We start from the raw sequence: 23,696 nt of genomic DNA on the forward strand, positions 1-23,696 counted from the left end.
CAGCGGGGAACTAATACAGCCACCATCAGTCAACCCTGTTAGACACAGATATCTGGAGTAACACTCTCCGTACTCTTAGCTAATGTGATTATAACATGGGGTGAAATATAGATACACATTATTTACATTTTAGGCAAATGGCATGTACAAATAAGTTTACTCAACCCCTGTGGTAAATTACAATTATCTGTGCTGGTCTATTTAATCTCCATTTTTTTTAAGATTGTTTGAAAGAGTTACAGGCCAGCGCTGCGGCTCAACAGGCTTATCCTCCGCCTAGCAGCACCGGCACACCGGGTTCTAGTCCCGGTCGGGGTGCCGGATTCTGTCCTGGTTGCCCCTCTTCCGGGCCAGCTCTCTGCTGTGGCCAGGGAGTGCAGTGGAGGATGGCCCAGGTGTTTGGGCCCTGCACCCCATGGGAGACCAGGAGAAGCACCTGGCTCCTGCCATCAGATCAGCGCGGTGCACCGGCCGCAGTGCACTGGCCGTGGCGTCCATTGGAGGGTGAACCAAGGGCAAAGGAAGACCTTTCTCTCTCTCTTTCTCTCTCTCTCTCTCTCTCTCTCTCTGTCCACTCTGCCTGTCAAAACAAACAAACAAACAAAAAAACTCAATCCTGAGATTTTTCTCTTTTTCATCCGCAGAAAGATGGTTCATAGCCATCCCTACCCCGCAACAAACACACCTACATAAACATAACATTAAATGCATATCCGCTTCTCTGTGACAGGAGCTGGTGGTTGATACAGGTCATGGCGTGGGGTAACAGAAATATCCTAAGTTCCAGAAACGCAAGCACAGCGCTGTATTAACTGAAACCCAGAGTGACCTCCCCGAGGTCATTCATTCAGTGCCTCGTTACCCCTTCTTCCAGCTTTCATCTCAATGCTGTATTCCACTTCTCTTTTGTAGTCTGACCATTTCACTGTCTCAACAGTTAATATTTCATATGGAATTTATCTCTTTACCAAAATACCTTCTCTGTTAAAACAGGAAATTCTCAAAGGCCAAGTGATTTCTTTGCCTATATGCCCCAGACCTTAGCACTGTACGTGGCCTTTATTAGGCAGGCACTAGATATTTGCTGAATTTGCTTGCTTTATTCAGGTTGGTAATTTCTGCACTTTTTTTTTAAATTCCTCCCTGGACAATCTTTTTATATCACATATTTTATACTTACTAAAATTCTTACCTTAGGAACCCACCTAAATAGAATTCAGAGTTTGCCAGATCCTTAAATACATGCACAAAATGTTAAGTGTATGTATAAAGGGAAGCATCCTTGTTAGCAATGCCATCCATAAATAGAGCATTCTCATCATCTCTTGCCGCACCGCTGCCAGAACTGTTACACAGATCCCTACGGATTTTTTGACAAGGTGAAGGTTCAACCTCACACGAAGCAGAATGAAAGATGGTGGCAGTGCATTTGCGAGAAGCAATTGGATGTCTTAATCGTGTCACTCTTGAATGGCCATAGTTACTTTTTCCATAATGAAAGGTCTAATTGCTTTGGGTTCCAGTTTTCCATTTTCAATCTGGTCTGGGACATTAGTGTCTGTCTCCATTAGCCTTTGCTGGAAGTTATTTGTATGATTTTTTTAGTGCCAGCTGCATTACAAAAATGTTGATGGCCAGGATTTTGGCCTGTGATAACGGAGTGCTTTCAAGGTTAGAACAGCCAAGCTGTTAATTAGCATGATGTAAGGACTACACATCCACTTTTTATTTTCATTGTGATCTGCCAGCATTATCTTCTTTTTGAGTAGATCTCTGCTAAAGTATTTTGAAAAATGCTTGTTTTCACAAAATAATCATCTTTGATTAGTGAGTAATGAACAGCTGTCTGAGAGCTGACTTAGTCCATTCGGTTAATGCTCAATGCATTAACCAAAACATCATTGGTACACAGAGTTTATGGAAAATCTACTTTTGCCCTGCACAGACAACAGTGCGGAAAATCTAGGTGGTGTTCTGGGACTAAAGCACTTCACTATTCATAGACCTTTAATACCTAATGATATCTTGATTAGTAGAGAAAGCTTCACATATCAAAAATCAAATCCAATCAAGGAAAAGAAGCCACGCTGCTTTTGACTTCACTTCAGACTTATTGATTTTTCTTTGTTTCCATTTTTCTATTCCTCAATGTTATTTTGTTAAGCAAAAAAATTGGCTACAATGACCTGCCCCCTGTGGGATTGAGATTTCTAATGTATGTTCCTGTTTTCATCACCATTTTATTGATAGAGTTTAAGATTCCAAATGGAGTTTGCTGAGTTGGCAGCTGGGCAAATAATCTGGAAATGGCCTGGCTCTAACAGCAACGTCTTTGAGCACATTTGTGACGCAGGAATGGTTGGAGCTGCCACATGGTGTGGTGGCCTCTGTTTCAAAGGATATAATTTATACTGCATAATGCATAGACAGATAGACAATGAGTCTTGTATATTATAATGCTCATCAATGATAATGATGAAAATGCTAATAACAACAGTGATAATATGACTATTGTTTATAGAGAAAGACAGTGTAATGCCTGGTACTTAAATTTAATGCTTGTTGCTTTTATCCTGGCAGAGAGCATGGTATAGTGAGATGGGTTTGGACACAGAGGATACCAAGAGTCTTGAGTTCTAGACTTGTTTACCACACTTGTTTCTATTATTTGAGGACATCAAATAATTTCTCTGGGTAATAGTTTCCTCAATCATAAAACAGGAAAGAGAAAAGGAACAAACTGTAAGTGGAGATAATAAAGTTTACTGAGGTGATAGAAATGGTCTAAAACTCAATGGTGGTCATTGTTATACTACTTTGAGATCTTTTTACTTAAAAATATTGAATTATATATTTAAAATGGGTAAATTTTATGGCATCTAAATTATTCAAAAAGTTAATGGAAAAATGGAATTAGAAGAAAAAATTTATTTTGGTTCACAAATTTTTTTAAATCCATGGTTTTTTCATAATATTCATTTTCTTTTTGTGAAGTTTTCTTACACTTCACTAAATTTGTTAAAAGCGTGAAGTGTTTTTTCATTCTTTGAACAAATTAATAACATCCTGTTTCAAAGAGCTCATAATATAAAGCAGAAGTTTAAAACACTTGCAATTATTTTATCTTTTACCTTAATGTAACCAGTACATTATAGCATTTACTTAGGTACAGAAACCATTCCATATACCTTACACATATTTTTTTTCACAGATGTGTAAACTGATGTGTGGATCCCTGGAGGTCAGACATCTGTGACGGGGTGAAACAGATTCAAACCCAGGCCAATGGGGCTTCAGAAAATGTCCTAAACAGTAACCCCAGAGGCATCTTGACACTAATATGCATAAAGACACAAAGATTTATGGAAGTTACAGAGGAAATACATGCAACACCCTCAAGTGGTCAGGAAGAGACCGTAAAAGGGCTGTGAAACACATGCTGAAGTGTGCAGTGAGAGGTGGCCAAGCACAGAATAGAATGCCACCCCATGCTGCAGGGACAGCATGTGAAAAGTATCAAGACAAAAAATGACGAGACTCCGAGTTCCCTTTGAGCTGCAACGTTCTAAAATCTGGGAAATAGAAAGTGATATGAGTACAGCGATCTAGGAGAGAATTTTAAAAATCCCACGTGAAGGTTAGTAAAAGTTCCCAAAATTTTATTCATGAAAAATGTTCCTTTGTTCACAGCCTAAGTGTCTTATTGCAAATGAAGCCTAAGGAGAAAATTCATGCATTACTTTACATGACCTAATACTAGTGTTTCCTGGGGTGAAAATTTATCCTTTGTGTGTTACCAGGCTCAGAGAAGACAAGTTCCTATTGATATGCTAAAGGAATGCTATGGCACAGCCACCCAGAATTTGTAGCCCAGCACAAAATCACTGTTTTTGTATCAATTGCAGCAAGACAGGCAGGAGAGGAATGGGAAGGATGAGAACATAACAAGTACATGAGGCAAGTCCTGTTTAAATTCAGTAGGGATTGCTTTCTCCCGAGGTGGTCTCACCGCTGTATGGCCATGTAGAAAGAGAATGGATTATATCAGCAAAGTACTACAGCTATGATTTTCTCTAACTGATTGAATTTTACTTATTTCTTGAAATCATTTTCTCATTATTATTTTTATGCCATCTCTAGTTTATTTACCAATGATCTTTCTGGTTGCTGGTTCAGGATTCTTTGCTTTTCTCTTTATTTCACCTTGTTTCTGTATTTTTGGTTGCTGTTATTGTTAAATTCTTAAATTAGTTTTATTTTCTGATTTAACGGTTGAAGTTTGCAAGGTAATCAACCTGTCTGTAAGGGTAGCTTTGGCTTCAGTTTAAAGCTTTATCAAACTGGTAACTGAGAAATATGATGAATAGTGTTAACTTTGAAATACACATACTTTTTTTTTTCTAAACTTCTGGATTTTACTCATAACTCTCCCTTTCCCATCCTTTATTGGCATCTTGGGCAGCTTTCATACCATTTTTGATTAAAAGTCACTCCAGTTATATACTTGAAGCAATTTTAGTGGAAATTTAATAGTAAGAAGGGTAAAATAGATCAATTCAAGTTAGCTGTATAAAAGTGACAGGAGATATCAACATAAAGAGAAGAATCTTACGTGGGAAAAAGGTATGTAAAGCTATCCAGGATAAGATGTGCATAGTTAATTCTAGCTTACTCTATGAAAATGACAGGAGTATCTGCAAAAGAGGAAAATATTTGTTGAGGAAAAAATTATGGAAATTATTCAAATGGATGGTGATCACATTTTAGATCAGAATTCTATAAATGTTTTCTGCAAGGGGCTGGACAGTAAATACTTTCAAACTTATGAGCCACACAGCCTCTGTAACAACTTAAGAGCAGTAAGCATCCACAGACATAAGCAAACAAATGGATGTGCTGCAGTCATTCCAATAAAACCTTCTTTACCAAAATAGGAGGAGACCTGGTTAGAACTAAAGGCGTAGTTTGTCAGCCTTGTTCTAGATTGTAATACTGACAAGAATAGGAAGATGCAAAAATGTTTTGGGAGACATGCAAAATTATTCACAGCAAACAAGTAATGGTTGCATTCAAATTAGATTTGGAAAGGGGGAGGAATCCCAACCCTTTTGAAGGGATAGGACCTTGGACTTTGAATCCACTGACGTGGGAGGATTTGCTTCCCAATGCATTCTCTGACCATCAAAGAAAATGGCAGTTTCTTCTGCATTTTCAGCAGCGTCTGAGAAATGCATGATTTGGGGAAGGAAAGTTCCCTAGAAAAGCTGTGGCAAACAGCCTTGAGTAGACAGTGCTGCCTAATCCGAGTGGAGTATAGAACCTGAGAAGGGAGAATATGCAATACGTCTGTAATAAAATAAATAATTGGATTCACAGACTGTGGTTGGTTAGTTAAAAAAAAAAAAAAGAGGAATTAAGCACATGAACTCTGCCCCTCTGGCTTCTGCCTCCCTAACTTAATGTAGCTTTTGTTTCTCCAGTTAGCATGCTGAGGTAGCCATTCACAGGTGAGCAGGTAGCTCTGGGCAGTTTGGGTAATGTCTAAGCCATGCTGAGTTCCTATACACACTGAGGTGGTCCTGTGTGGGTGGAGTTCACTGGCTCCTATATTTCACTTGAGTCTCTCACTGGCATTTCATCCATCCATTTTCTTAACAACACTTCTTGACACTATTTATGATACTACAGAGGTGTGGCCCCATTGAAGTGTGGATCCATGCTTGCCTTGAAGTCACTGTGTATACACTGGGAGCAAGTGTAATAAATAGCTATTGTGTTTCTCTGGGTACCTCTCCATGTAAATTGATGACTGTTGCCCCAGGGAATGAGTTGGGCATGAAAACCCAAAGAGAGATTAGTTTAAGTGTGACAAGGCCATAATCTGTTACGAGGAACATCTATCATTGTCACACAAGAGAACACGGTGCCGGGAAGACTCTGCTTGCTTGGTAAAGTTCTCCCTGTCTGTGGCTGGCTGTTCAGGCCTCCTTAGCTCGACTAGTCCTGTTCCCGCCAAAAAAGCTCTTTTATTCAAATTTGACAAAATAATTATTGCTACCATTTGGCTTTGAATGACTCAATTATGGCTGTAGTCACTTGGATTAGTAATTACTAAAATTATGGTTTGGGCTCAAGGCCAGTCCTATCTTTCCTCTCTTCCCTATGGAAGCAGTAGCAGGCGCTTTTATAGAAAAATAGATGGTGATTCAAAAGCCAGGTTGTAACACTTCATTTTAAATGACCTCAATCAATGGGAAAATAAAACTGAACAGCCTGGCTGAACGTAGGGCTAAAATTTTTTTTTTTCCTGATCTTTCAGAAACCTGGCACCCTGAAAACCAGATGCTTGGTTTCCTTGGATAATTCTAGTCTTCCATGAGTAAAGTAAAAACTTGTTTTTCCTTATACTCTTGTCCTTATGCTAACCCTCTTAAGAAATATTAAATAACTGGCTGCTATTTAACCCATGCCGTTTAGGCTTAACCAGAGAAAAGATGCTGTGCTCTTAACATCTCCATCCCAAATTGGTTTTGGAGAGAAGGAAGATTGGGGAAACATAAAGATTTCAGAAACTTTGGGAGTATAGTTTTTCTTGGTTTGGGGGCTTTATCAGAGTTTCATTGCTGAAATTTCTAAGTATATAGGAGATAGTGTTTAGTTATATAAAGAACATTCATAAGTTCCAAATTCTGGCCGTGTCATTTTGTCTTTTATAGATTTGGTTTATCTCTAAATATGGATTAGTACAGGATAGTTTCCTCATGAGGTATTTATGAGAATCAAAATGTAGTATTAAAAATAAAAAATAGCCAATTTCAACAAATGGAAAACCAGTAAAAACATGATAAGTAATAATCTGACTATATAAATAATCACTCTAAATACAAAGGGTCTAAAATACACCGATAAAAGAGACTGTCAGAGTAGATAAAAAAATAGGAACCAACTAGTTGCTGAGTACCAGAAACCCACTTTAAATATAAAATATTAAAAGTGAAAAGAGGGGGACTGGTGCTGAGTATAGCAAATAAAGCTGCCACCTTCAGTGCCTGCATCCCATATGGATACCAGTTCAAGTCCTGGCTGCTCCACTGCTGATCCAGCTCTCTGCTATGGCCTGGGAAAGCAGTTGAAGATGGCCCAAGTCCTCAGGCTCCTGCACCCATGTAGGAGACCTAGAGGAAACTCCAGGTTCCTGGCTTTGGATTGGTTCAGCTCTGGCCGTTGTAGCCATTTGGTGAGTGAACCAACAGATGGAAGACCTCTCTCTCTGTCTCTGCCTCTGCCTCTCTGTGACTCTACCTTTCAAATACATAAATAAATCCTTAAAAAAAAGTAAAAAGAGCAATGATATACCATACTAACGTTAGTCAAAAAAAGAAAAAGCTAAGATACATATATTGTTTTCAGACTTCAGATAAGGAAAACTATCAGATAAGAGAGACACTACATAATGACAAGGGTATAAATTCTCCAGGAAGACATGCACTCAACAAAAGGGCATCAAAATACATGAAATAAAAACCAGTAGAACCCTAAGGAGAAAAAAATGTACTAGTATAGTCAGAGTTTTTACTACCACTCCTTTTTTCAGTAATTGATAGATTAAGCAGGTAGAAAATCCATAAGGATATAGTTGATCTAAGCCTTTCTATCAATCAATTTGATCAATGTGACATTTATAGAATACTCCATCCAACAACACCAGATTATATGTTCTTCTCAAGCTCACATGGGAATGTGGACAGATAGACCATATTCTGGCCCATACAAAAGCACTTTAACAAATTTTAAAGGATAGAAATCAAAAAGAGAATGCTCCCAGGTCACAACACAATTAAACTAGATATGCACAACAGAAATTTAACTGGAAAACACCCAAATATGTGGAGAATAAAGGCTCACAATAAACATGGAACTGGAACAAATCAGGAAGTCATAGTCACCATTTCCTCCTGTGGGCTGGTGAAGAAGTTACCTTCGGGAGATTAGCCATGTTCTGTTGCTAGGTATAAAAAGGAAACTACCAAGGTTGAGAGGAGGCTTCTTTAATCTTCTTGTCCACTAAGTCAGTAAGAATTTACTTGTATCAGAAGCTGACCTTGCCACAAATATAACCAACTCTCATTCTTCGCAGATTCTGTATTTATAAGTCTTCTCACTTTCTAAAATTTGTTTGTAACCCCCCAAATCAATGAGGATGGCATTTTAATGTCATGATCATGTGGACATGCACAGAGCAGCAAAAATTTGAGTCACACAAATTGCACCTGTGCAGCTGAAGTAGAACGGGATAACACTTCCCCTTCCTATTTCAACTCACACATAAACAAGATTCCTTTCCATGGTGTTTTTGTATGCTCAATTTTGTGTTTTGTACTTTTTAATGTCTTCATTGCTATATAAAATGCTGTCTAGCTTTCCTAAGTACAAGAAAATAAAACAATGATATGCCACAGAAAATACATATATTAGATGAATTTAGTTCAGATAGATGTGAGTTATAGTGCACTTGGCTATGAGTTTAATGCTAAAGAATCAATAATATATTTTTAATAAGATGTCTTTAAACAGATAAAACAAGGTTCTGTATTGTTCCATGGGTGAAAATGTTATCAGAGCCTCAAAGGAAATTAACCATGTGTTTGCCTAGGACTGATGGTTCAGTTTTTGCTAATTCAGTGATCAGAGTGACTTCAGAGGGCCTAACTACTTCAACTAATGAAAATGGAATTTATAAAAGTATTTTATTTGAAAAGCAGAGAGATAGACAGACAGAAAGATCTTTCATCCGTAGTTCACTCCAAAAATGCCAGCAACAAGCAAGGTAAGTAAGACTGCACCAGGAACACAGAACTCAATTTGGGTCTCCCATGTAGTTGGCAGAGACCTAAGTACTTGAGCCATCACCTGTTTTCTCCCAGGGTGCCACTGGCAGGAAGCTAGAAGAGAGGAAGAGTAGCCAGGACTTAAACCAGGGACTCTGCAATATGGGTTGTGGGTATCCGAAGTAGTAAGCCAAATGCCCACCTGAGAACTGACTTTTAAGTATGATCATTGATGCTTATTATGTATGTATTAGACACTAGATTTTGAGCTATTTGTAGAAAATACACTGAAAACCACACAAATGAGACCTTTCTGCGTGCCTGACTTGTTCTAAACAATGGGAACACAGTGATGATATATAAGCCAAATATAATCTTCTTTCTTCATGGAGCCTATATTCTGATAGGATAGAGAAGAAATAGACACACATATATCATATGAGGAGTCTTCCAAAAGTTCATGGGAAATGTGCATTAAGAAAACTAGACCTGGGGGCTAGCACTGTGGTGCAGTGGGTTAATGCCCTGGCCTGAAGTGCCAGCATCCCATATGGGTGCCGGTTCAAGACCCGGCTGCTCCACTTCTTGTCCAGCTCTCTGCTGTGGCCTGGGAAAGCAGTAGAAGGTGGCCCAAGTCCTTGGGCCCCTGTACCCATGTAGGAGACCCAGAGGAAGCTCCTGGCTCCTGGCTTTGGATCGGCGCAGCTCAGGCCGTTGCAGCCAAATGGGGAGTGAACCATAGGATGGAAGACCTCTCCCTCTCCCTCTCTTCTTCCCTCTCCCTCCCTCCCTCCCTCCCTCCCTCCCTCCCTCTCTCTCTCTCTCTGCCTCTTCTCTCTATGTAAATCTAACTTTCAAGTAAAATAAATAAATATTTAAAAAAAAACTAGACCAGAATCTCAAAATTTTTTACCAGAATAATCTTATCAATAAGTGCTATGAAGAAGGCTTCCATCCATGTCCTAATATATGGATTCAGTAAAAAAAAAAAAAAAAAAAAAAGGAGGAGGAGGAGGAGAAGAAAAGCAAAAGCAAAACCAAAAAGCAGGGAAATTAAGTTGTTTACAAAAAAGCAAATTCAGATTTTAAATCCAAATTTTAAAAACTCAAAATCCAAGTTTAGATTTTTTTTTAGTTTCAAAGCTTATGTTCTTTTAGCAACATCACACTTGATCCTCTCATAAACGCACATCTTACAGCTCAGAGTAGTAGAATTGTTCTAACTCCAGTGAAGTAAACTGTTTCAAACACAATCATTTTGTAGCGTAGACCAGTAGTTCTCAGCTAGGGGTTGGGGATAGGCTAATTTCCCTACCCTAGGGAACATTTGGCAACATCTAGAGACATGTTTGGTTGTTATAGTGCTGTGGGAAGGCTGCTACTAGCATCTTGTGGATGGAGGCCAGGAATGGTACCTAACTTTCTATAATCCATAACAGAATCATCTTATCTTAATTGTGCTCAAGAAGGGGAACTCTGCTCTAAAGCCAAGGAACCTGGAGAAAACCACGAATGGATCTTCCAAGTAACTAACCAGGGTGTCTGGTGGGAAAATTAATGATCTGTTCTTTAATTACCACTGATTAGCTTGATTGTTCATCATATTGTGCTACTGCCACTTTAAGATCTTTCCAAGCCTGAAATACTCTCATTTTGGGTGCCACTGCATCCCCCTCCCAGCAACCTCTTCCCTTCCAAATTGTAACAGAATTCTGAGAATTCTGTAGTTGAGGAAGTGAAAATAAGACCAAAAGGAATGGAAGAAAATGGTGGGGTAATAAAAGGGGGCGATGGGGAACTGACATATAAAAAAGCTGAAACAGACTAGAATGACCTTTCCTTGTGTTCCTCCCCCTTCTCCCTCTGGCTCTCTTCCCTTCCATTCCTTTCTCTCTCTAAGTAGATATTTGCTATTTTTTAAAAAAATTTTTTTTACCTATGTTAGACGCTGTGTATAGGTATGTATCTTCTGAGAGTGTACTTTGACCATCTGTTATCTTGTCTGAACTTTCTGTAAGCTTCACTCCACAGATGAGTAAACTGAGGCTCGGGAAGGATCTATGAACATGCCCAGGGTTGGAATAGAAACAGGGTCCATGTTCCATTCTCTTTATAATGCGAGCATGGATCTGAAGGTTAGGGGAATATGTGGCTCTGTACTCACATTGCCCTACAGTTGAAGGGGGATCAGATTCTTTTCAGATGGATTATGCAATCATACAAAACATGTTTCTGAAAAAGGTGATGCACTATCTTGGGCATTCTTTTTTTTTTTTTTTTTTTTTTTTGACAGGCAGAGTGGACAGTGAGAGAGAGAGACAGAGAGAAAGGTCTTCCTTTGCCGTTGGTTCACCCTCCAATGGCCGCTGCTCTGTGCTGATCCAATGGCAGGAGCCAGGTACTTCTCCTGGTCTCCCATGGGGTGCAGGGCCCAAGTACTTGGGACATCCTCCACTGCACTCCCTGGCCACAGCAGAGAGCAGGCCTGGAAGAGGGGCAACTGGGACAGAATCCGGCGCCCCGACCGGGACTAGAACCTGGTGTGCCGGCGCCGCAAGGCAGAGGATTAGCCTAGTGAGCTGCGGTGCCAGCCATCTTGGGCATTCTTAATGAAACCCATTTAAAATAACACTAAAATGCCTGCTTTTATTGAATTAACACTACACTGTGTTAGCAGGTCAAGCACTAACACAGTATAGCTCAGCTAATCCTCTCCAAAGATTCCATGAGCTACACTCCTTTCATCCTGGGTCTCAGAGAGACTGAGTAACCTGAGTTAAGCATGATTAAACTTAAAGGAGCACAACAGTCAGAAAAACAACATTTTATTTTAAATGACCTCCAAATGTGCTGTTCATACAACTGGGTCTTTGAAAAATCACAAATTTTAATCATTTTGGATTTAAAAAATTGGTAAACAACTAAGATGTTGATTAACCCACCTGGCATACGCACTAACAGGCTTATTAATATCTTTCATTTACAGAAAAAGTGAGGGACAGGCATTCAGTTTAGCTCTTAGGATGCTGCTTAGGACACCCACATCCCATCTCAGAAATGCCTGGTTCAAGTTCCAGCTTTGCTCCTAATTCCACCTTGCTGCTCATGTGCACCCTGGTAGGCAGCATGTGATGAATTAAGTACTTGGGTCCCTGCCACCCACATGGGAAGACCAGGTTGAGTTTTGGACTCCTGGATTTGTGAAGGCCCAGACACAATTGTTGCAGGCATTTGGCATTTGTGACCATTGAATGGGAGAACTCCGTCTCTTAAGTTAAAAATAAAAATTTTAAAAGAAAGTTACAAATTTCAATTAAATAATTGAAATCCAAATAACTTCAATCCAACTATTGCTGTGGGAAATTTGTTCACCAAAAAAAGTCGTAGTTCATCTAGCAGTCTTTTCCTCTTTTGAGTCAAATCACTTGTTACACTGTTGGCTCTAAGTGGTCTATCAGAAAATTAGAGTTCTGGCACCCTCTGAATCATGGATCCTGTATTACCCAGGGATTGCATAGTAAAGTCAGCTGGGACACTACTGAGAAATGAAAGATGTCAAGTTTTGTGGCAAATCTGGGGCAGAGCGTAACAGAACTTGCCCTGTGTTCTAAATTCTGTCTCCAAGGCAAACAAAACAGAGCTGATGCATTACAACCAAATTAATCCAGCAGCTAAGGCTCAAATGAGTGTGGACACCTCCAATTCCTCTGGGAGGTAAATTTGCTAGATAATGTAATTTCTGTCATTTTTGCTTTTCAAGATGAATGAAGATTTAGTGAAAGCATTATGTCCGGAAAAGATGGCAAGAACCCTCAACAGAAGGAATGAGTTATACGACAAGCTATATTTCTTTAAAAAGTAATAATTAATAGAACTATATATCTTGGAGGGATCTAGACACAGGCTGTTTTTAATCTCATGGCCTAATATTCATGAGAACTGGTTAAAATATAAAAATGGGCTTGGAGAAACTAGAAATGAAAAGATTAGGAAAATAAACATTTAGGGACAGGGTCTGTTCTAAATATCTGTGGGGGATAGACCTAAGAGTAGAAATAGAGGACCCCCTTATTTGCATCTGTCCCTTTTCTCTACCACCTGGAACCATAAGTAGATTCTTGCACCCTCATCTTCATTTAAAAATTCTGTCCACTCACTTCATACCCACCCCTCACTACTAAGTTTTTATATTTGGGCCATGTAGTCTGCTAATGAGCATGAATTCATAAAAAGACTGGTGCAGACCCTAACAGTACTGTTTGGGCAGGAAATTAAGGAGTCCCAGGAAATAGGAGCATTGTCTCTCTGGGAAAAATTTACAAATGGCATGAAGTCTTGTTTTCATGTGAGGGAGCACAAGCACAGATAGAAGAGATCCTTAGGGAATTTGAAAGTGAGCTGGGGTGCAGAGCCCCATTGCTAGTGTACTGAGGAGTGGTGTGTAAGGGCATAAAAGAACTGCATTCACATATGAGATGTTGCCCTAGTTGGGTGAATTGGGCTGCTATGGAGAAGAATGGGAGAATAGGCCCGGGGCAGAGTTAGGCTAATATTCTGAAATTAATGAAAGATTTCAGCTAGAGGCAATAAAAAACTTTTTTACACTTACAACAAGTATGACCAATAAATTGGAATGAGGTTCATTTTAGAATATATAAATCTGTGGGAAAGTGTTAGAGCAGAAACCAAGGGTCAATTGACAATTGGTTCCTGCACTAGTTAGATGTAGAGTAGATACCAGTAATGCAAACATGAGCTCTCTCGTGACAGTAGAGCTCTGTGGGGCCACATTTGAGTGCTATAGATGGGGTGGAGTAGGCCGTGCAGAGAGAGTGGGGAACTGACATGGCTGAGCTAAGTTTAACATGTTGCACTTCTGGGTTCGCTTTTATGAGAAGAGTTCTTTGCCTTAAAAAGTTTAGAAAACTGTTAGAGTTTTCTGACTTTCTTCCCAATTCTAGGATTTTATGGCTTTAAGAAATTCATAGATTCCATCATTGAAAAATGTAAAAGAAAATATGAAATCAGACTAAATGTGAAATATTCATCACTAAAAACCTGAGCAGTTTTTAATCAAACATCCCACCCTAAATGCAGAAAATCTGTAGACTAAGATTTCAAGATACATTTTTTTTTCAAATTTAGCACATTTAGGACAACTTAATTTAGAAGATATTATTTTTAGCTTTTTTAAAAAAATATTTATTTATTTAAAAGGCAGAGTTACAGAGAGGCAGAGGCAGAGAGAGAGAGAGATCTTCCATCAGCTGGCTTACTCCCCAAATGGCTGCAATGGCTACAGTTGGGCCAATCCAAAGCTAGGAGCCAGTCTTCCGGGTCTCCCACACGGATGCAGGGCCCAAACACTTGGGCCATCTTCTACTGCTTTCCCAAGCCATAGCAGAGAGCTGGATCAGAAGTGGAGCAGCCGGGACTCGAACTAGTGCCCATATGGGATTGCCAGCACTGCAGGCGGCAGCTTTACCTCTATGCCAAAATGCTGGCCCCCTTTAGCTGGATTTTAAAATGTGAATAAATACATGTTCATGATTTCAAAAAACTAAACACCATGACTATAAGTTGGAAATGACTGATACCTTTTTTTCTGTCCTTCCATCATATTCTGCTACCCACCTCTGAACTACTATTTCTCATATATCTGACCAGAATTTTTCCACGTATATATAAATTTTGTCTCTTTTTTATGAATTAAATTTTAATTAAACATTAACACTAAAATGAGGGAAATTAAAAAAGTTAATGGAAAATGGAAAAGATATTTTTCCATGATTTAGAAATAGAGATTGGGGCCGGCGCCGTGGCACAGTGGGTTAATGCTCTGCCTATGGTGCTGGCATCCCATGTGGGCACTGGTTTTCATTCTGGCTGCTCCTCTTCCAGTCCAGCTCTCTGCTGTGGCCTGGAAAAGCGGTGGAAGATGGCCCAAGCAGTTGGACCCCCGCACCCATGTGGGAGAGCAGGAAGAAGCTCCTGGCTCCTGGCTTTGGATTGGCATAGCTCTGGCAGTTGCAGCCATTTGGGGAATGGACCAATGGAAGGAAGGCCTTTGTCTCTGTCTCTCCCTCTCACTCTCTGTAACTCTAGCTCTCAAATAAAAATAAATCTTTCAAAAAAATAGAGATTAGAAACTACCTGGTTTCTAAAAAATTACTTATTAAAGGTATCCTCTTTTAATTTGCACTTTGGATTACCAGTGAAATTCAACATTTTATTTTATATTACCCACTTACATTTCTTTCTTTTTTAATTTTTTTATTAATATGTAATATTTCTACACTTTTATGGGGGTACAGTGTAATATGCCAATATATATTTACAACATGAGCTGATCAAACCAGGCAACCAGACTTTCCATTTCCTTCTCTTTTCATTGTATTTGAAGCCTACCATTACCTCTCAACACTCCTTTCTCCACCCTACCTCCAGTCTTTGATAATCACTATTCAAAGTTCAGATTGACTAGTTTTTTTTTTTTAAATTCCACACATAAGAAAGAACATATGGTATGTTGTCTTACTGTGTCTAGCTTATTTCACTTAACATAATGTTCTCCAGTTCTATTCATTTTACTGAAAATGTCAAGATTTCATTATTTTTATGGCTGAATGATATTCTATTGTCTATAAATAGCACAATTTCTTTATCCATTCATCCGTTCATGGACAGGTAGGTTGACTCCCTATCTTGGTTATTGTAAGTAGTGCACAGTGAACACTGGAGGGCAAGTATCTCTTTCATGTGCTGATTTCTTCTTTTGGGACATATACTCAGAAGTGGGGTAGTTGGGTCAAATGACAGATTTGCTTTTATATTTTTAAGGAACCTCCATTCTGATTAGTACATGACTGTACAGTACATGACTGTACTAATTTGCATTCCCATCGGTAGTGTATAAGGGTTCCCTTTTCTCCACCGTTTTTCCAGCATTTGTTATATTTTACCTTTTTGATAATAGCCATTTTAACTAGAATGAAATGATATACTGTGCTTTTGATTTGCATTTCCCTGTTAGCTGTTGACATGGAACATTTTTTAATGTATATGTTGTCCATTTACATTTCTTTGAGGAGTGTCTATTCTGATATCTGTCCATTTTTAAAACTGGATTGTTTTGCTGCAGAGATTTTTGAGTTCCTTCCATATTCTGGATATTAACCTTTTGTTATATGCATAAGTTTGCAAATATTTTCTGCCATTCTATGGTTGTCACTTTACTGTGTCATTTCCTTTGATGTGCAGAAGCTTCTTATTTTGATATATTCCCACTTATCTTATTTTTCTATCTGTGGCCTGTCCTTTTGGGGTCTTACATAAAAACCTGGTGCCTATGCCAAAGTCTTGAAGTGACTATCCCATATTTTCAAAGCAGTTTCATAGTTTCCAGTCTTATATTTAGATCTTTGATCCATTTAGACTCTACTTCTGGTTTCCTATCATCTGCAACTATCAGTTCTATTAGAATTGAAGTTCAGGAACACCAGATATGGGCAACTATTGATCTCCAAACTCATTTTTTTTCTGCATTCCTATTTATTTCTTTACTTCTATAAATCTGCTTATTTCCTCTCAAATTTCTTTTTTAATTACTGCATAATTTAAATACAATTGATAAATCATCATTTAACAAGTTCTCTATTGAGTATCTAGATTGTTTTCAGGTTTTTTTTTTTTTGAGTAACAAAAGATTAACATATGTATGCTGGTTATTTGTATATATAGATTAAATGTATAGAGTTAGAATTGCTAGATCAGAGGGTTAAATATTTAAATTTTGATGAATTTTGATGTTTTATTTCCAATTTGCTTTCAGAGTTTGCAAAAACTAATTTTAGAAGAGGAAAATCGGTGTGCCCTTATCTCTACTGCTCTATCTATATTGAGCTTTATGAGCCCATTATTATTAACTTAAGCAATGATTCCTTTCTGAGTTTTATTCTAGCACTGATTTTAGCAGATAAAATGCAATCTAGAAATATACAGTAGTGATTTTAGTAGGTATTTTTCATGCCAGGTGTGGTTTTGATTTGAACCATATTTTTCTCACTTGCAGCTGTTCAGGGCAATGCCATTAGAGCTCTCATCCCACTGCAAGTGTCCTAACTGTGTGGAGGGTCCTGAGAATGAAGCTAATTGGACTCCCTCTTCCAGTAAGAGTGGTACTGGCTCATCGTATTCAAGATCAAGGAAAACATCCAGAAGACACTGCTCTCTTTCTCAGTGTTGTCCCACCAGGCTAGCGATTGATACCAAAGAAGAATCACTATTTCTTCCCTCAGAAAATGAAAATTTTGTGGGCCTTTCCCAAAACAATCATCTTAACCCTAACTTTGAAAATAGCACAAGGAAAATCAGGCCACTGAAAGAGCTGACTATCCAAGAGTTACTGCAGGAATTTGCAGACCTTGGGAAGTTCCAATCCGACTCCATGTCCCTGGGCCACTTTAGAGATCAGGTGGTTATGAAGTTTAGAAGAGCTCTGTATTATTCTGGAGTTTGGGTGACACATGTTCAAGGCTACAGAGTTGAAAAGCTCTTTTCAGCTAATTATTTCAAAAGAAATCCTGGTAGCTTACATCGACTGGTTCCCTGGCTCAAACGGGAATTAACAGCAGTGTATGGAGATTATGGATATACTGTGAAGAATATTCTAGCTGCCATCATCCATCACATGACAATATATGATTTAGACAGTGAGTCCTTTATTCACCTTCTGGAGCCTTATCTCCTACAACACACCCGCCATTTCTTACATGAATTTATCAGTTTTGTTCATTCTCCTTACAACATGGAGACATACGACCAACGAGCCATCTATCAGTGTCCTGCTCCTGAACCCTGGACAAAAATGAAGTCAACTGCATCAGCTCCTATTTTGCCTTCGCCGAAGGATCATGCTGTAATAACTCAAACTGATACAAAGCAGTCTGAGAACACTGAGAGTCAGAAAAATAAGAGGCCTGTATCTGGCTTGATAGAGTTTCCCAATGGTAACTCTTCCCAGAAAGAATCTGAAATCTCACCAGCCCACCATAAAACAGCAAGCAAAATTGATATTTGGATCAAAGACAAACCAGACTCAGGTGATCATAAAGTCACAATTTCCACTAATAATAATCTCCTTAATTGGGCTACCCGAAGAGAAAGGGACCCAAACCTACCAAAGTGCAAAAAGAAAATGCAAGAGAAAAAGACACAAGGGATAAAGTTGCTTCCTGGTCATGTACAGGATCCAAGGAAGAATGAAACTATCACATGCACTTCCAGTACTCCAGCAGTTTCCAATGAGGAGCAAACATGGAGACACAGTTTAAGAGAAAGAAGGGTTTTGAGCCACGGTCGGCAAATAAATGTCCAGGAAAATGAAGGAGAAGAAACTAAATACTCAGATTCTTCATCTGTGATCTTTCAAAGACTGCCTGGACAAAGATCCTCAGTACGTCACAAATCTCGAAAGAGAGACCCTTCTTGGAGCTGCATCTCAGAAAATACCGTTTCTTCTAAAAGAGATGGCAGAAAGCTGAGTTCCTTTAGAAAAAGAAGTTTGAAATGCAGACAGTCCTATCAATTTGTAGATGCTGGTTCATACTCCAGTAGAAGAACCCAGCGGCGATCAAGGTCCAGTACTCGTAGATCTAAATCCTGGTGTGCTGGCCCCAGAAAGAGATCTATGAGCAGAGACACAAGTACTTTCTTTCCAAGGAGAAGTTACAGAAATGAAGACTTCACCAAGAATATATGTGCTGAGCCCTCAAAAGAAAAGAAAGTGCATAGCAATGAATCAACCTGCGGGCAGGCAACCTCTACCCCAGGCCAATCCATGAAGATTTCTTCAACTGTTGGGAGTAGGCCCAAATACGTGTCTAAAGGTGAAAGTGCTTCTCAGTTTGGTAGCCACTGTAGCAAACCCATCTGCCTCCACAATGAGAAACATAGATCCCCAAATATGCAAGTGATGAACCAAAAAATCACATTTCCTAGGGCTAGAAGAACCAGAGCAGTTAAGCCTGGAAAACACAATTGTGAGTATCAAGGCACACAAAACACAGAGGAAGTCAGGGATGAACTGGGGAGTCTGGGTGATAAGAAGCAAATGAGTCGGTTTTTTGTTTGTACACCTTCATCTAGGAGGCCAATGCCAGCAAAACAGAACTCAAGTTTTCAGAGATGTCACTGCGCCAACACCACAGAAGAGACTAGTATCAGAAACAGAGATGTAAACAGTTTGAAAAGCAAGTTACTCCACTTAACTAGAGAGCAAGGGTCTTTGGGAGTATGAATGTAATCTAAAAACGTTACTGAAAACTATGTACCTGGAACTAAAAGTCTGATAATGAAATTCAAAACTCCTATTGAAGAACATGTGTATTAAGTTGGTTACATATGTAAATATTATTCGTGTCTCCTTTTATTCTTAAGAAGTGAATTCTTAACATACTTGATTTATTTTTTTTAAACTTTTATTTAATGAATATAACTTTCCAAAGTACAGCTTATGGATTACAATGGCTTCCCCCCCCCCATAACGTCCCTCCAACCCGCAAAATCCACTCCCTCTCCCCTTCCATTCACATCAAGATTCATTTTCAATTCTCTTTATATACAGAAGATCAGTTTAGCATACATTAAGTAAAGATTTCAACAGTTTGCTCCCACACAGAAACATGAAGTGAAAAATACTGTTTGAGTACTAGTTGTAGCATTAAATCTCAATGTACAGCACACTAAGGACAAAGATCCTACATGAGGAGTAAGTGCACAGTGACTCCTGTTGTTGACTTAACAAATTGACACTCTTGTTTATGGCATCAGTAATCACCCTAGGCTCTTGTCATGAGCTACCAAGGCTATGGAAGACTTTTGAGTTCACTGACTCTGATCATATTTAGACAAGGCCGTAGTCAAAGTGGAAGTTCTCTCCTCCTTTCAGAGAAAGGTACCTCCTTCTTTGATGACCTGTTCTTTCCACTGGGATCTCACTCGTGGAGATCTTTCATTTAGTTTTTTTTTTTTTTTTTTTTTTTCCCCAGAGTGTCTTGGCTTTCCATGCCTGAAATACTCTCATGGGCATTTCAGCCAGATCCACATGCCTTAAGGGCTGATTCTGAGGCCAGAGTGCTGTTTAGGACATCTGCCATTCTATGGGTCTGCTGTGTATCTCACTTCCCATGTTGGATCATCTCTCCCTTTTTTATTCTATCAGCTAGTATTTGCAGACACTATTCTTGTTTATGTGATCCCTTTGGTTCTTAGTCCTATCATTATGATCAATTGTGAACAGAAATTGATCACTGGGACTAGTGAGATGGCATTGGTACATGCCACCTTGATGGGATTGAATTGGAATCCCCTGGTATGTTTCTAACTCTACCATTTGAGGTAAGTCAGCTTGAGCATGTCCCGAATTGCACATCTCTTCCCTCTGTTATCCCCACTCTTATATTTAACAGTGATCACTTTTCAGTTAAGTTTCAGCACTTAAGAAGAATTGTGTATTGATTACAGTATTCAACCAAAAGTATTAAGTAGAACAAACAAAAAAAATACTAAGAGGGATAACATATTAAGTTGCTCATCAACATTCAGGGTGAGGGCTGATCAAGTCACTGTTTCTCATAGTGTTCATTTCACTTTAACAGGTTTCCTTTTTGTGGTCAGTTAGTTGTCACCTATCAGGGAGAACAAGTGGTATTTGTCCCTTGGGGATTGGCTTATTTCACTCAACATAATGTTTTCCAAATTCCTAACAGGGATCACTTTTCAGTTAAAATTTAAACACCTAAGAATAATTGTGTGTTAATTACAGAGTTCAACCAATGGTACTAGAACAAAAAAAATACTAAAATGGATAAAGTATTACATTGTACATCATGATTTATTTTTAATTTATAAATTTAACCATGAAGATTGACTGCCTGAAATTCCAAACACCAAAAAAACTATACTAACAATATGAATACAAATTACTTAATACAAGTTATGCCTATTAATTGTTACTAAACACAAGTGTTATTTAAAAAAAATATATTGAATTCACTATGTTTCAGACCAAACACATATTTAGTCCCTGAAAATAAAACAAGATCACCAGCTTAAGATACAATCATTGCCTTCAAGAGTTTTACAGTCTAGTTGTGAAAATAACTAGGCATATAAGTAAGTTAAAAGCATATAAACAAACAGGTAAAGATGAATATCTATGGGATTTCTGACATAGCTGTCCCCGTATTTCTCTCCTGAAAATTGTGCTCTCACGCTCTGACATCTAAATATTTTTGTTAGAAGCTGCCATGCTCTTATATAATTCTGATTCACCATCCACAATAGTAGCCTGGCTCAGTGATGGCGACTATACCCAAGCCAAGCACATTGTAGTATTTTGCCCTCTGCCACACAATGAGTCCAGTGGTGGCCAACTTCTGGTATTTCCCTATATTTTTCCCCATTTTGTGTCAATACATTTTCTATATGCATACTTTAATTAATCAGGATTTTTCAGTCACTTGCAAGCAGAAAATTCACTGGGAAGTGGCCCAATGTTAAGTCTGCAAGAGGCAAGGAGCAACAACTCTCTTTGGGGAAGTTTCTGAAGATTTGTTAGACAAGTGATATACAAGTATGATTTTTAGTGATGAGTAGGGATCTTCTAGGTGAATTTGTTGGACAGAGGTACCAAGAAAAATGAGTGACTTGAAGAAAAGGAAAGACAAGCTGGAAAGTCCTAAAAGACAAAATAAGAAGGAAGATATCAAGTTGCAAACTGAAGTGATACCAGGCAGTTCTGAACCCACAGAAGTCACTCAAAATCCAAACTTATTATTTTAGAAACAGCATTTCCCTTTGATCTTAAAAAAAATAAACAAGATATGTTCCTGAAAATCTATGTTAAATAAATTTGTACTAATCCATTGAGGTTTAATACATTGCCACATCTCTTATAATTTGTTTAATGAACATTTTCATCAAGTGAGAATCTATTGTCCATTGTGAGATAAACTTTTCATGGCAGAGGCTGATGGGAATATATGCAAACTCTTGATAGTAGGAACAGAAAATTAATGGTAATAGTTCATAATACCACAGTTAATAAAAAAAAGCAAAGTGTTACTGGGATCAAAAGCAAGAGTATCCTTAATAAGCCTGTAATGTTAGGCTCTACTCAAAAATGTAGAGGATTTCTCTGGGTACAGAAAATCAAATTGAGTGTCTAAATGTCTTCAATACACAAGTGTGTGTTCTCTATGAAAGCATACTTCTCTGCATGACTTGGAGAGCAAATTTGTCTTCCTTTCAGGAGAGAGTTGCAAGGAAGCAATTTCTGCTTAATCAGAAAGACTGTCCTGTCAGAGTGGTTACTGGGTTCTTTCAAGAGTAGACCTATGAGAGTACTAGACAAAGTACATGGAGGGGCAGGTGTTGTGGCATGGCAGAGACTGCAATGCTGAATCCCATATTGGAGGTCTGGTTTGAGTCCTGGCTATTCTGCTTCCAATTTCACTCCTTCTAAAGCACCTGAGAAAGCAGCCTAAGACCCCTCAGTTACTTGAGCCCTTGCCACCCATGTGGGAGACCAGGATAGAGTTCCTGGCTACTGGTTTTGGCCTGGTCCACACTCAGCTGTTGTGGCCATCTAGGGCATGAAGCAGCAGCTGGAAGGACTCTCTCTCCCTCTCTGCCTCTCCCTCTTTCTATGGTGCTCTGCCTTTCATAGTAATATTTTTTATTTTTTTAAAGTTCATGGAAAATGAGATTAAAAGAGAAGTTTTATTTTGGTGCAACCATATTTAGAAATCCTGTGTAGCTTTCTCATAGTACACATTTGCCTGAACTTTCTGAAGACCCCTCGTATAGAAGTGCAAGAGGCCAGTGGAGAGAAGGAGTTCTCATCCTTGGAACTATTCATAGAGGCTGGAATTTACAAATGAGAAAATTGGATGTTTTCTGAACTCCCTGTAAAACTGAAAGATTCTAAAATTCATGAAAGAGTCCCAGAAATTTGCTAATGAACCAAAAATATTATATCCTTAAATAATACAATAACTATTCTTAGATGGGAAAAAGAAAAAAAATGTTTAATGGTAACACAGTAACAATAAATAAGATTGTAATTCTCTACCCATTTCTTTCCCAGGTACACATACCCACACATACACATTTTATGAGTTATTTCTTTAATCTACAATTTATGGATGAGGAAAGCTAACAAGTGTTATACTCTGGACTGAAACCCAGAGAGCCTCAATTTCAAGGTCAATGATCTTTCTTTAAAAAAAATATTTATTTATTTATTTGAAATTCAGTTAGAGAGAGAAGGGTAGCGACAGAGAAAGATGTTCCATCTCCACTCCCCAGATGGCTGCAATGGCCAGGGCTGAGCCAGACTGAAGCCAGGAGCTGTGAGCTTCATCTAAGTCTCCCACGTGAGTGGCAGGTGCCCCAGTCCGTGGGCCATCTGCTGCTTTCTCCAGGCCATTATCAGACAGCTGGATCAGAAGTGGAGCAACTAGCACCCATAAGGGATGTGTCACAGGCAGCAGCTTCATCCACTACACACAATGCCAGGCCCCGGGGTCAATGATCTTAACCACAAGTAGTCAACCCCATCTACTTTTTTGTTGCGTTATTTAATTTACCCATATTCACACATTTCCAAATACTGTCATTTCATTCTTACCATAGAGAATAAGGCTGGTATAATTATGCCTGGATTATCAATAAGGAAAATGAGTTTCAAAGAGGTTATATTTTAACAAACAACATAGCTGAGAGCCAAACTGTAGGTCTCACTGCCCATGTTTTGCGTTTTTATAGCTTATTATGGTTGACTGAGCTTTTCAGATCTAACTCAGA

General features: G+C 38.7%; 1 protein-coding gene across 2 annotated transcripts; it reads left to right on the top strand.

Annotated features, from left to right (window-relative positions):
* The first annotated feature begins 12,437 nt into the window (after nucleotides 1-12,437).
* Nucleotides 12,438-19,203, top strand: LOC100338705 (E3 ubiquitin-protein ligase Topors-like). Of its 2 annotated transcripts, none has more exons than XM_008258012.4 (2): nucleotides 12,438-12,542; nucleotides 16,900-19,203. In XM_008258012.4, exon 2 carries the CDS (start codon nucleotides 16,912-16,914, stop codon nucleotides 19,123-19,125), a length of 2,214 nt encoding a protein of 737 aa, XP_008256234.2. In that variant the 5' UTR covers nucleotides 12,438-12,542; nucleotides 16,900-16,911; the 3' UTR covers nucleotides 19,126-19,203. The 2 variants fall into 2 exon arrangements, with proteins under 2 accessions (XP_008256234.2, XP_069911150.1); XM_070055049.1 differs by lacking the exon at nucleotides 12,438-12,542 and adding an exon at nucleotides 12,560-12,686.
* Nucleotides 19,204-23,696: the final 4,493 nt, after the last annotated feature.

This window comes from Oryctolagus cuniculus, chromosome 1 (genome assembly GCF_964237555.1).
Source record: "Oryctolagus cuniculus chromosome 1, mOryCun1.1, whole genome shotgun sequence".
Classification (NCBI taxonomy): domain Eukaryota; kingdom Metazoa; phylum Chordata; class Mammalia; order Lagomorpha; family Leporidae; genus Oryctolagus; species Oryctolagus cuniculus.

Bases quoted from the DNA above. Each gene is read 5' to 3' on its own strand.
- LOC100338705 (XM_008258012.4), top strand. From the start codon at position 16,912: ATGCCATTAGAGCTCTCATCCCACTGCAAGTGTCCTAACTGTGTGGAG.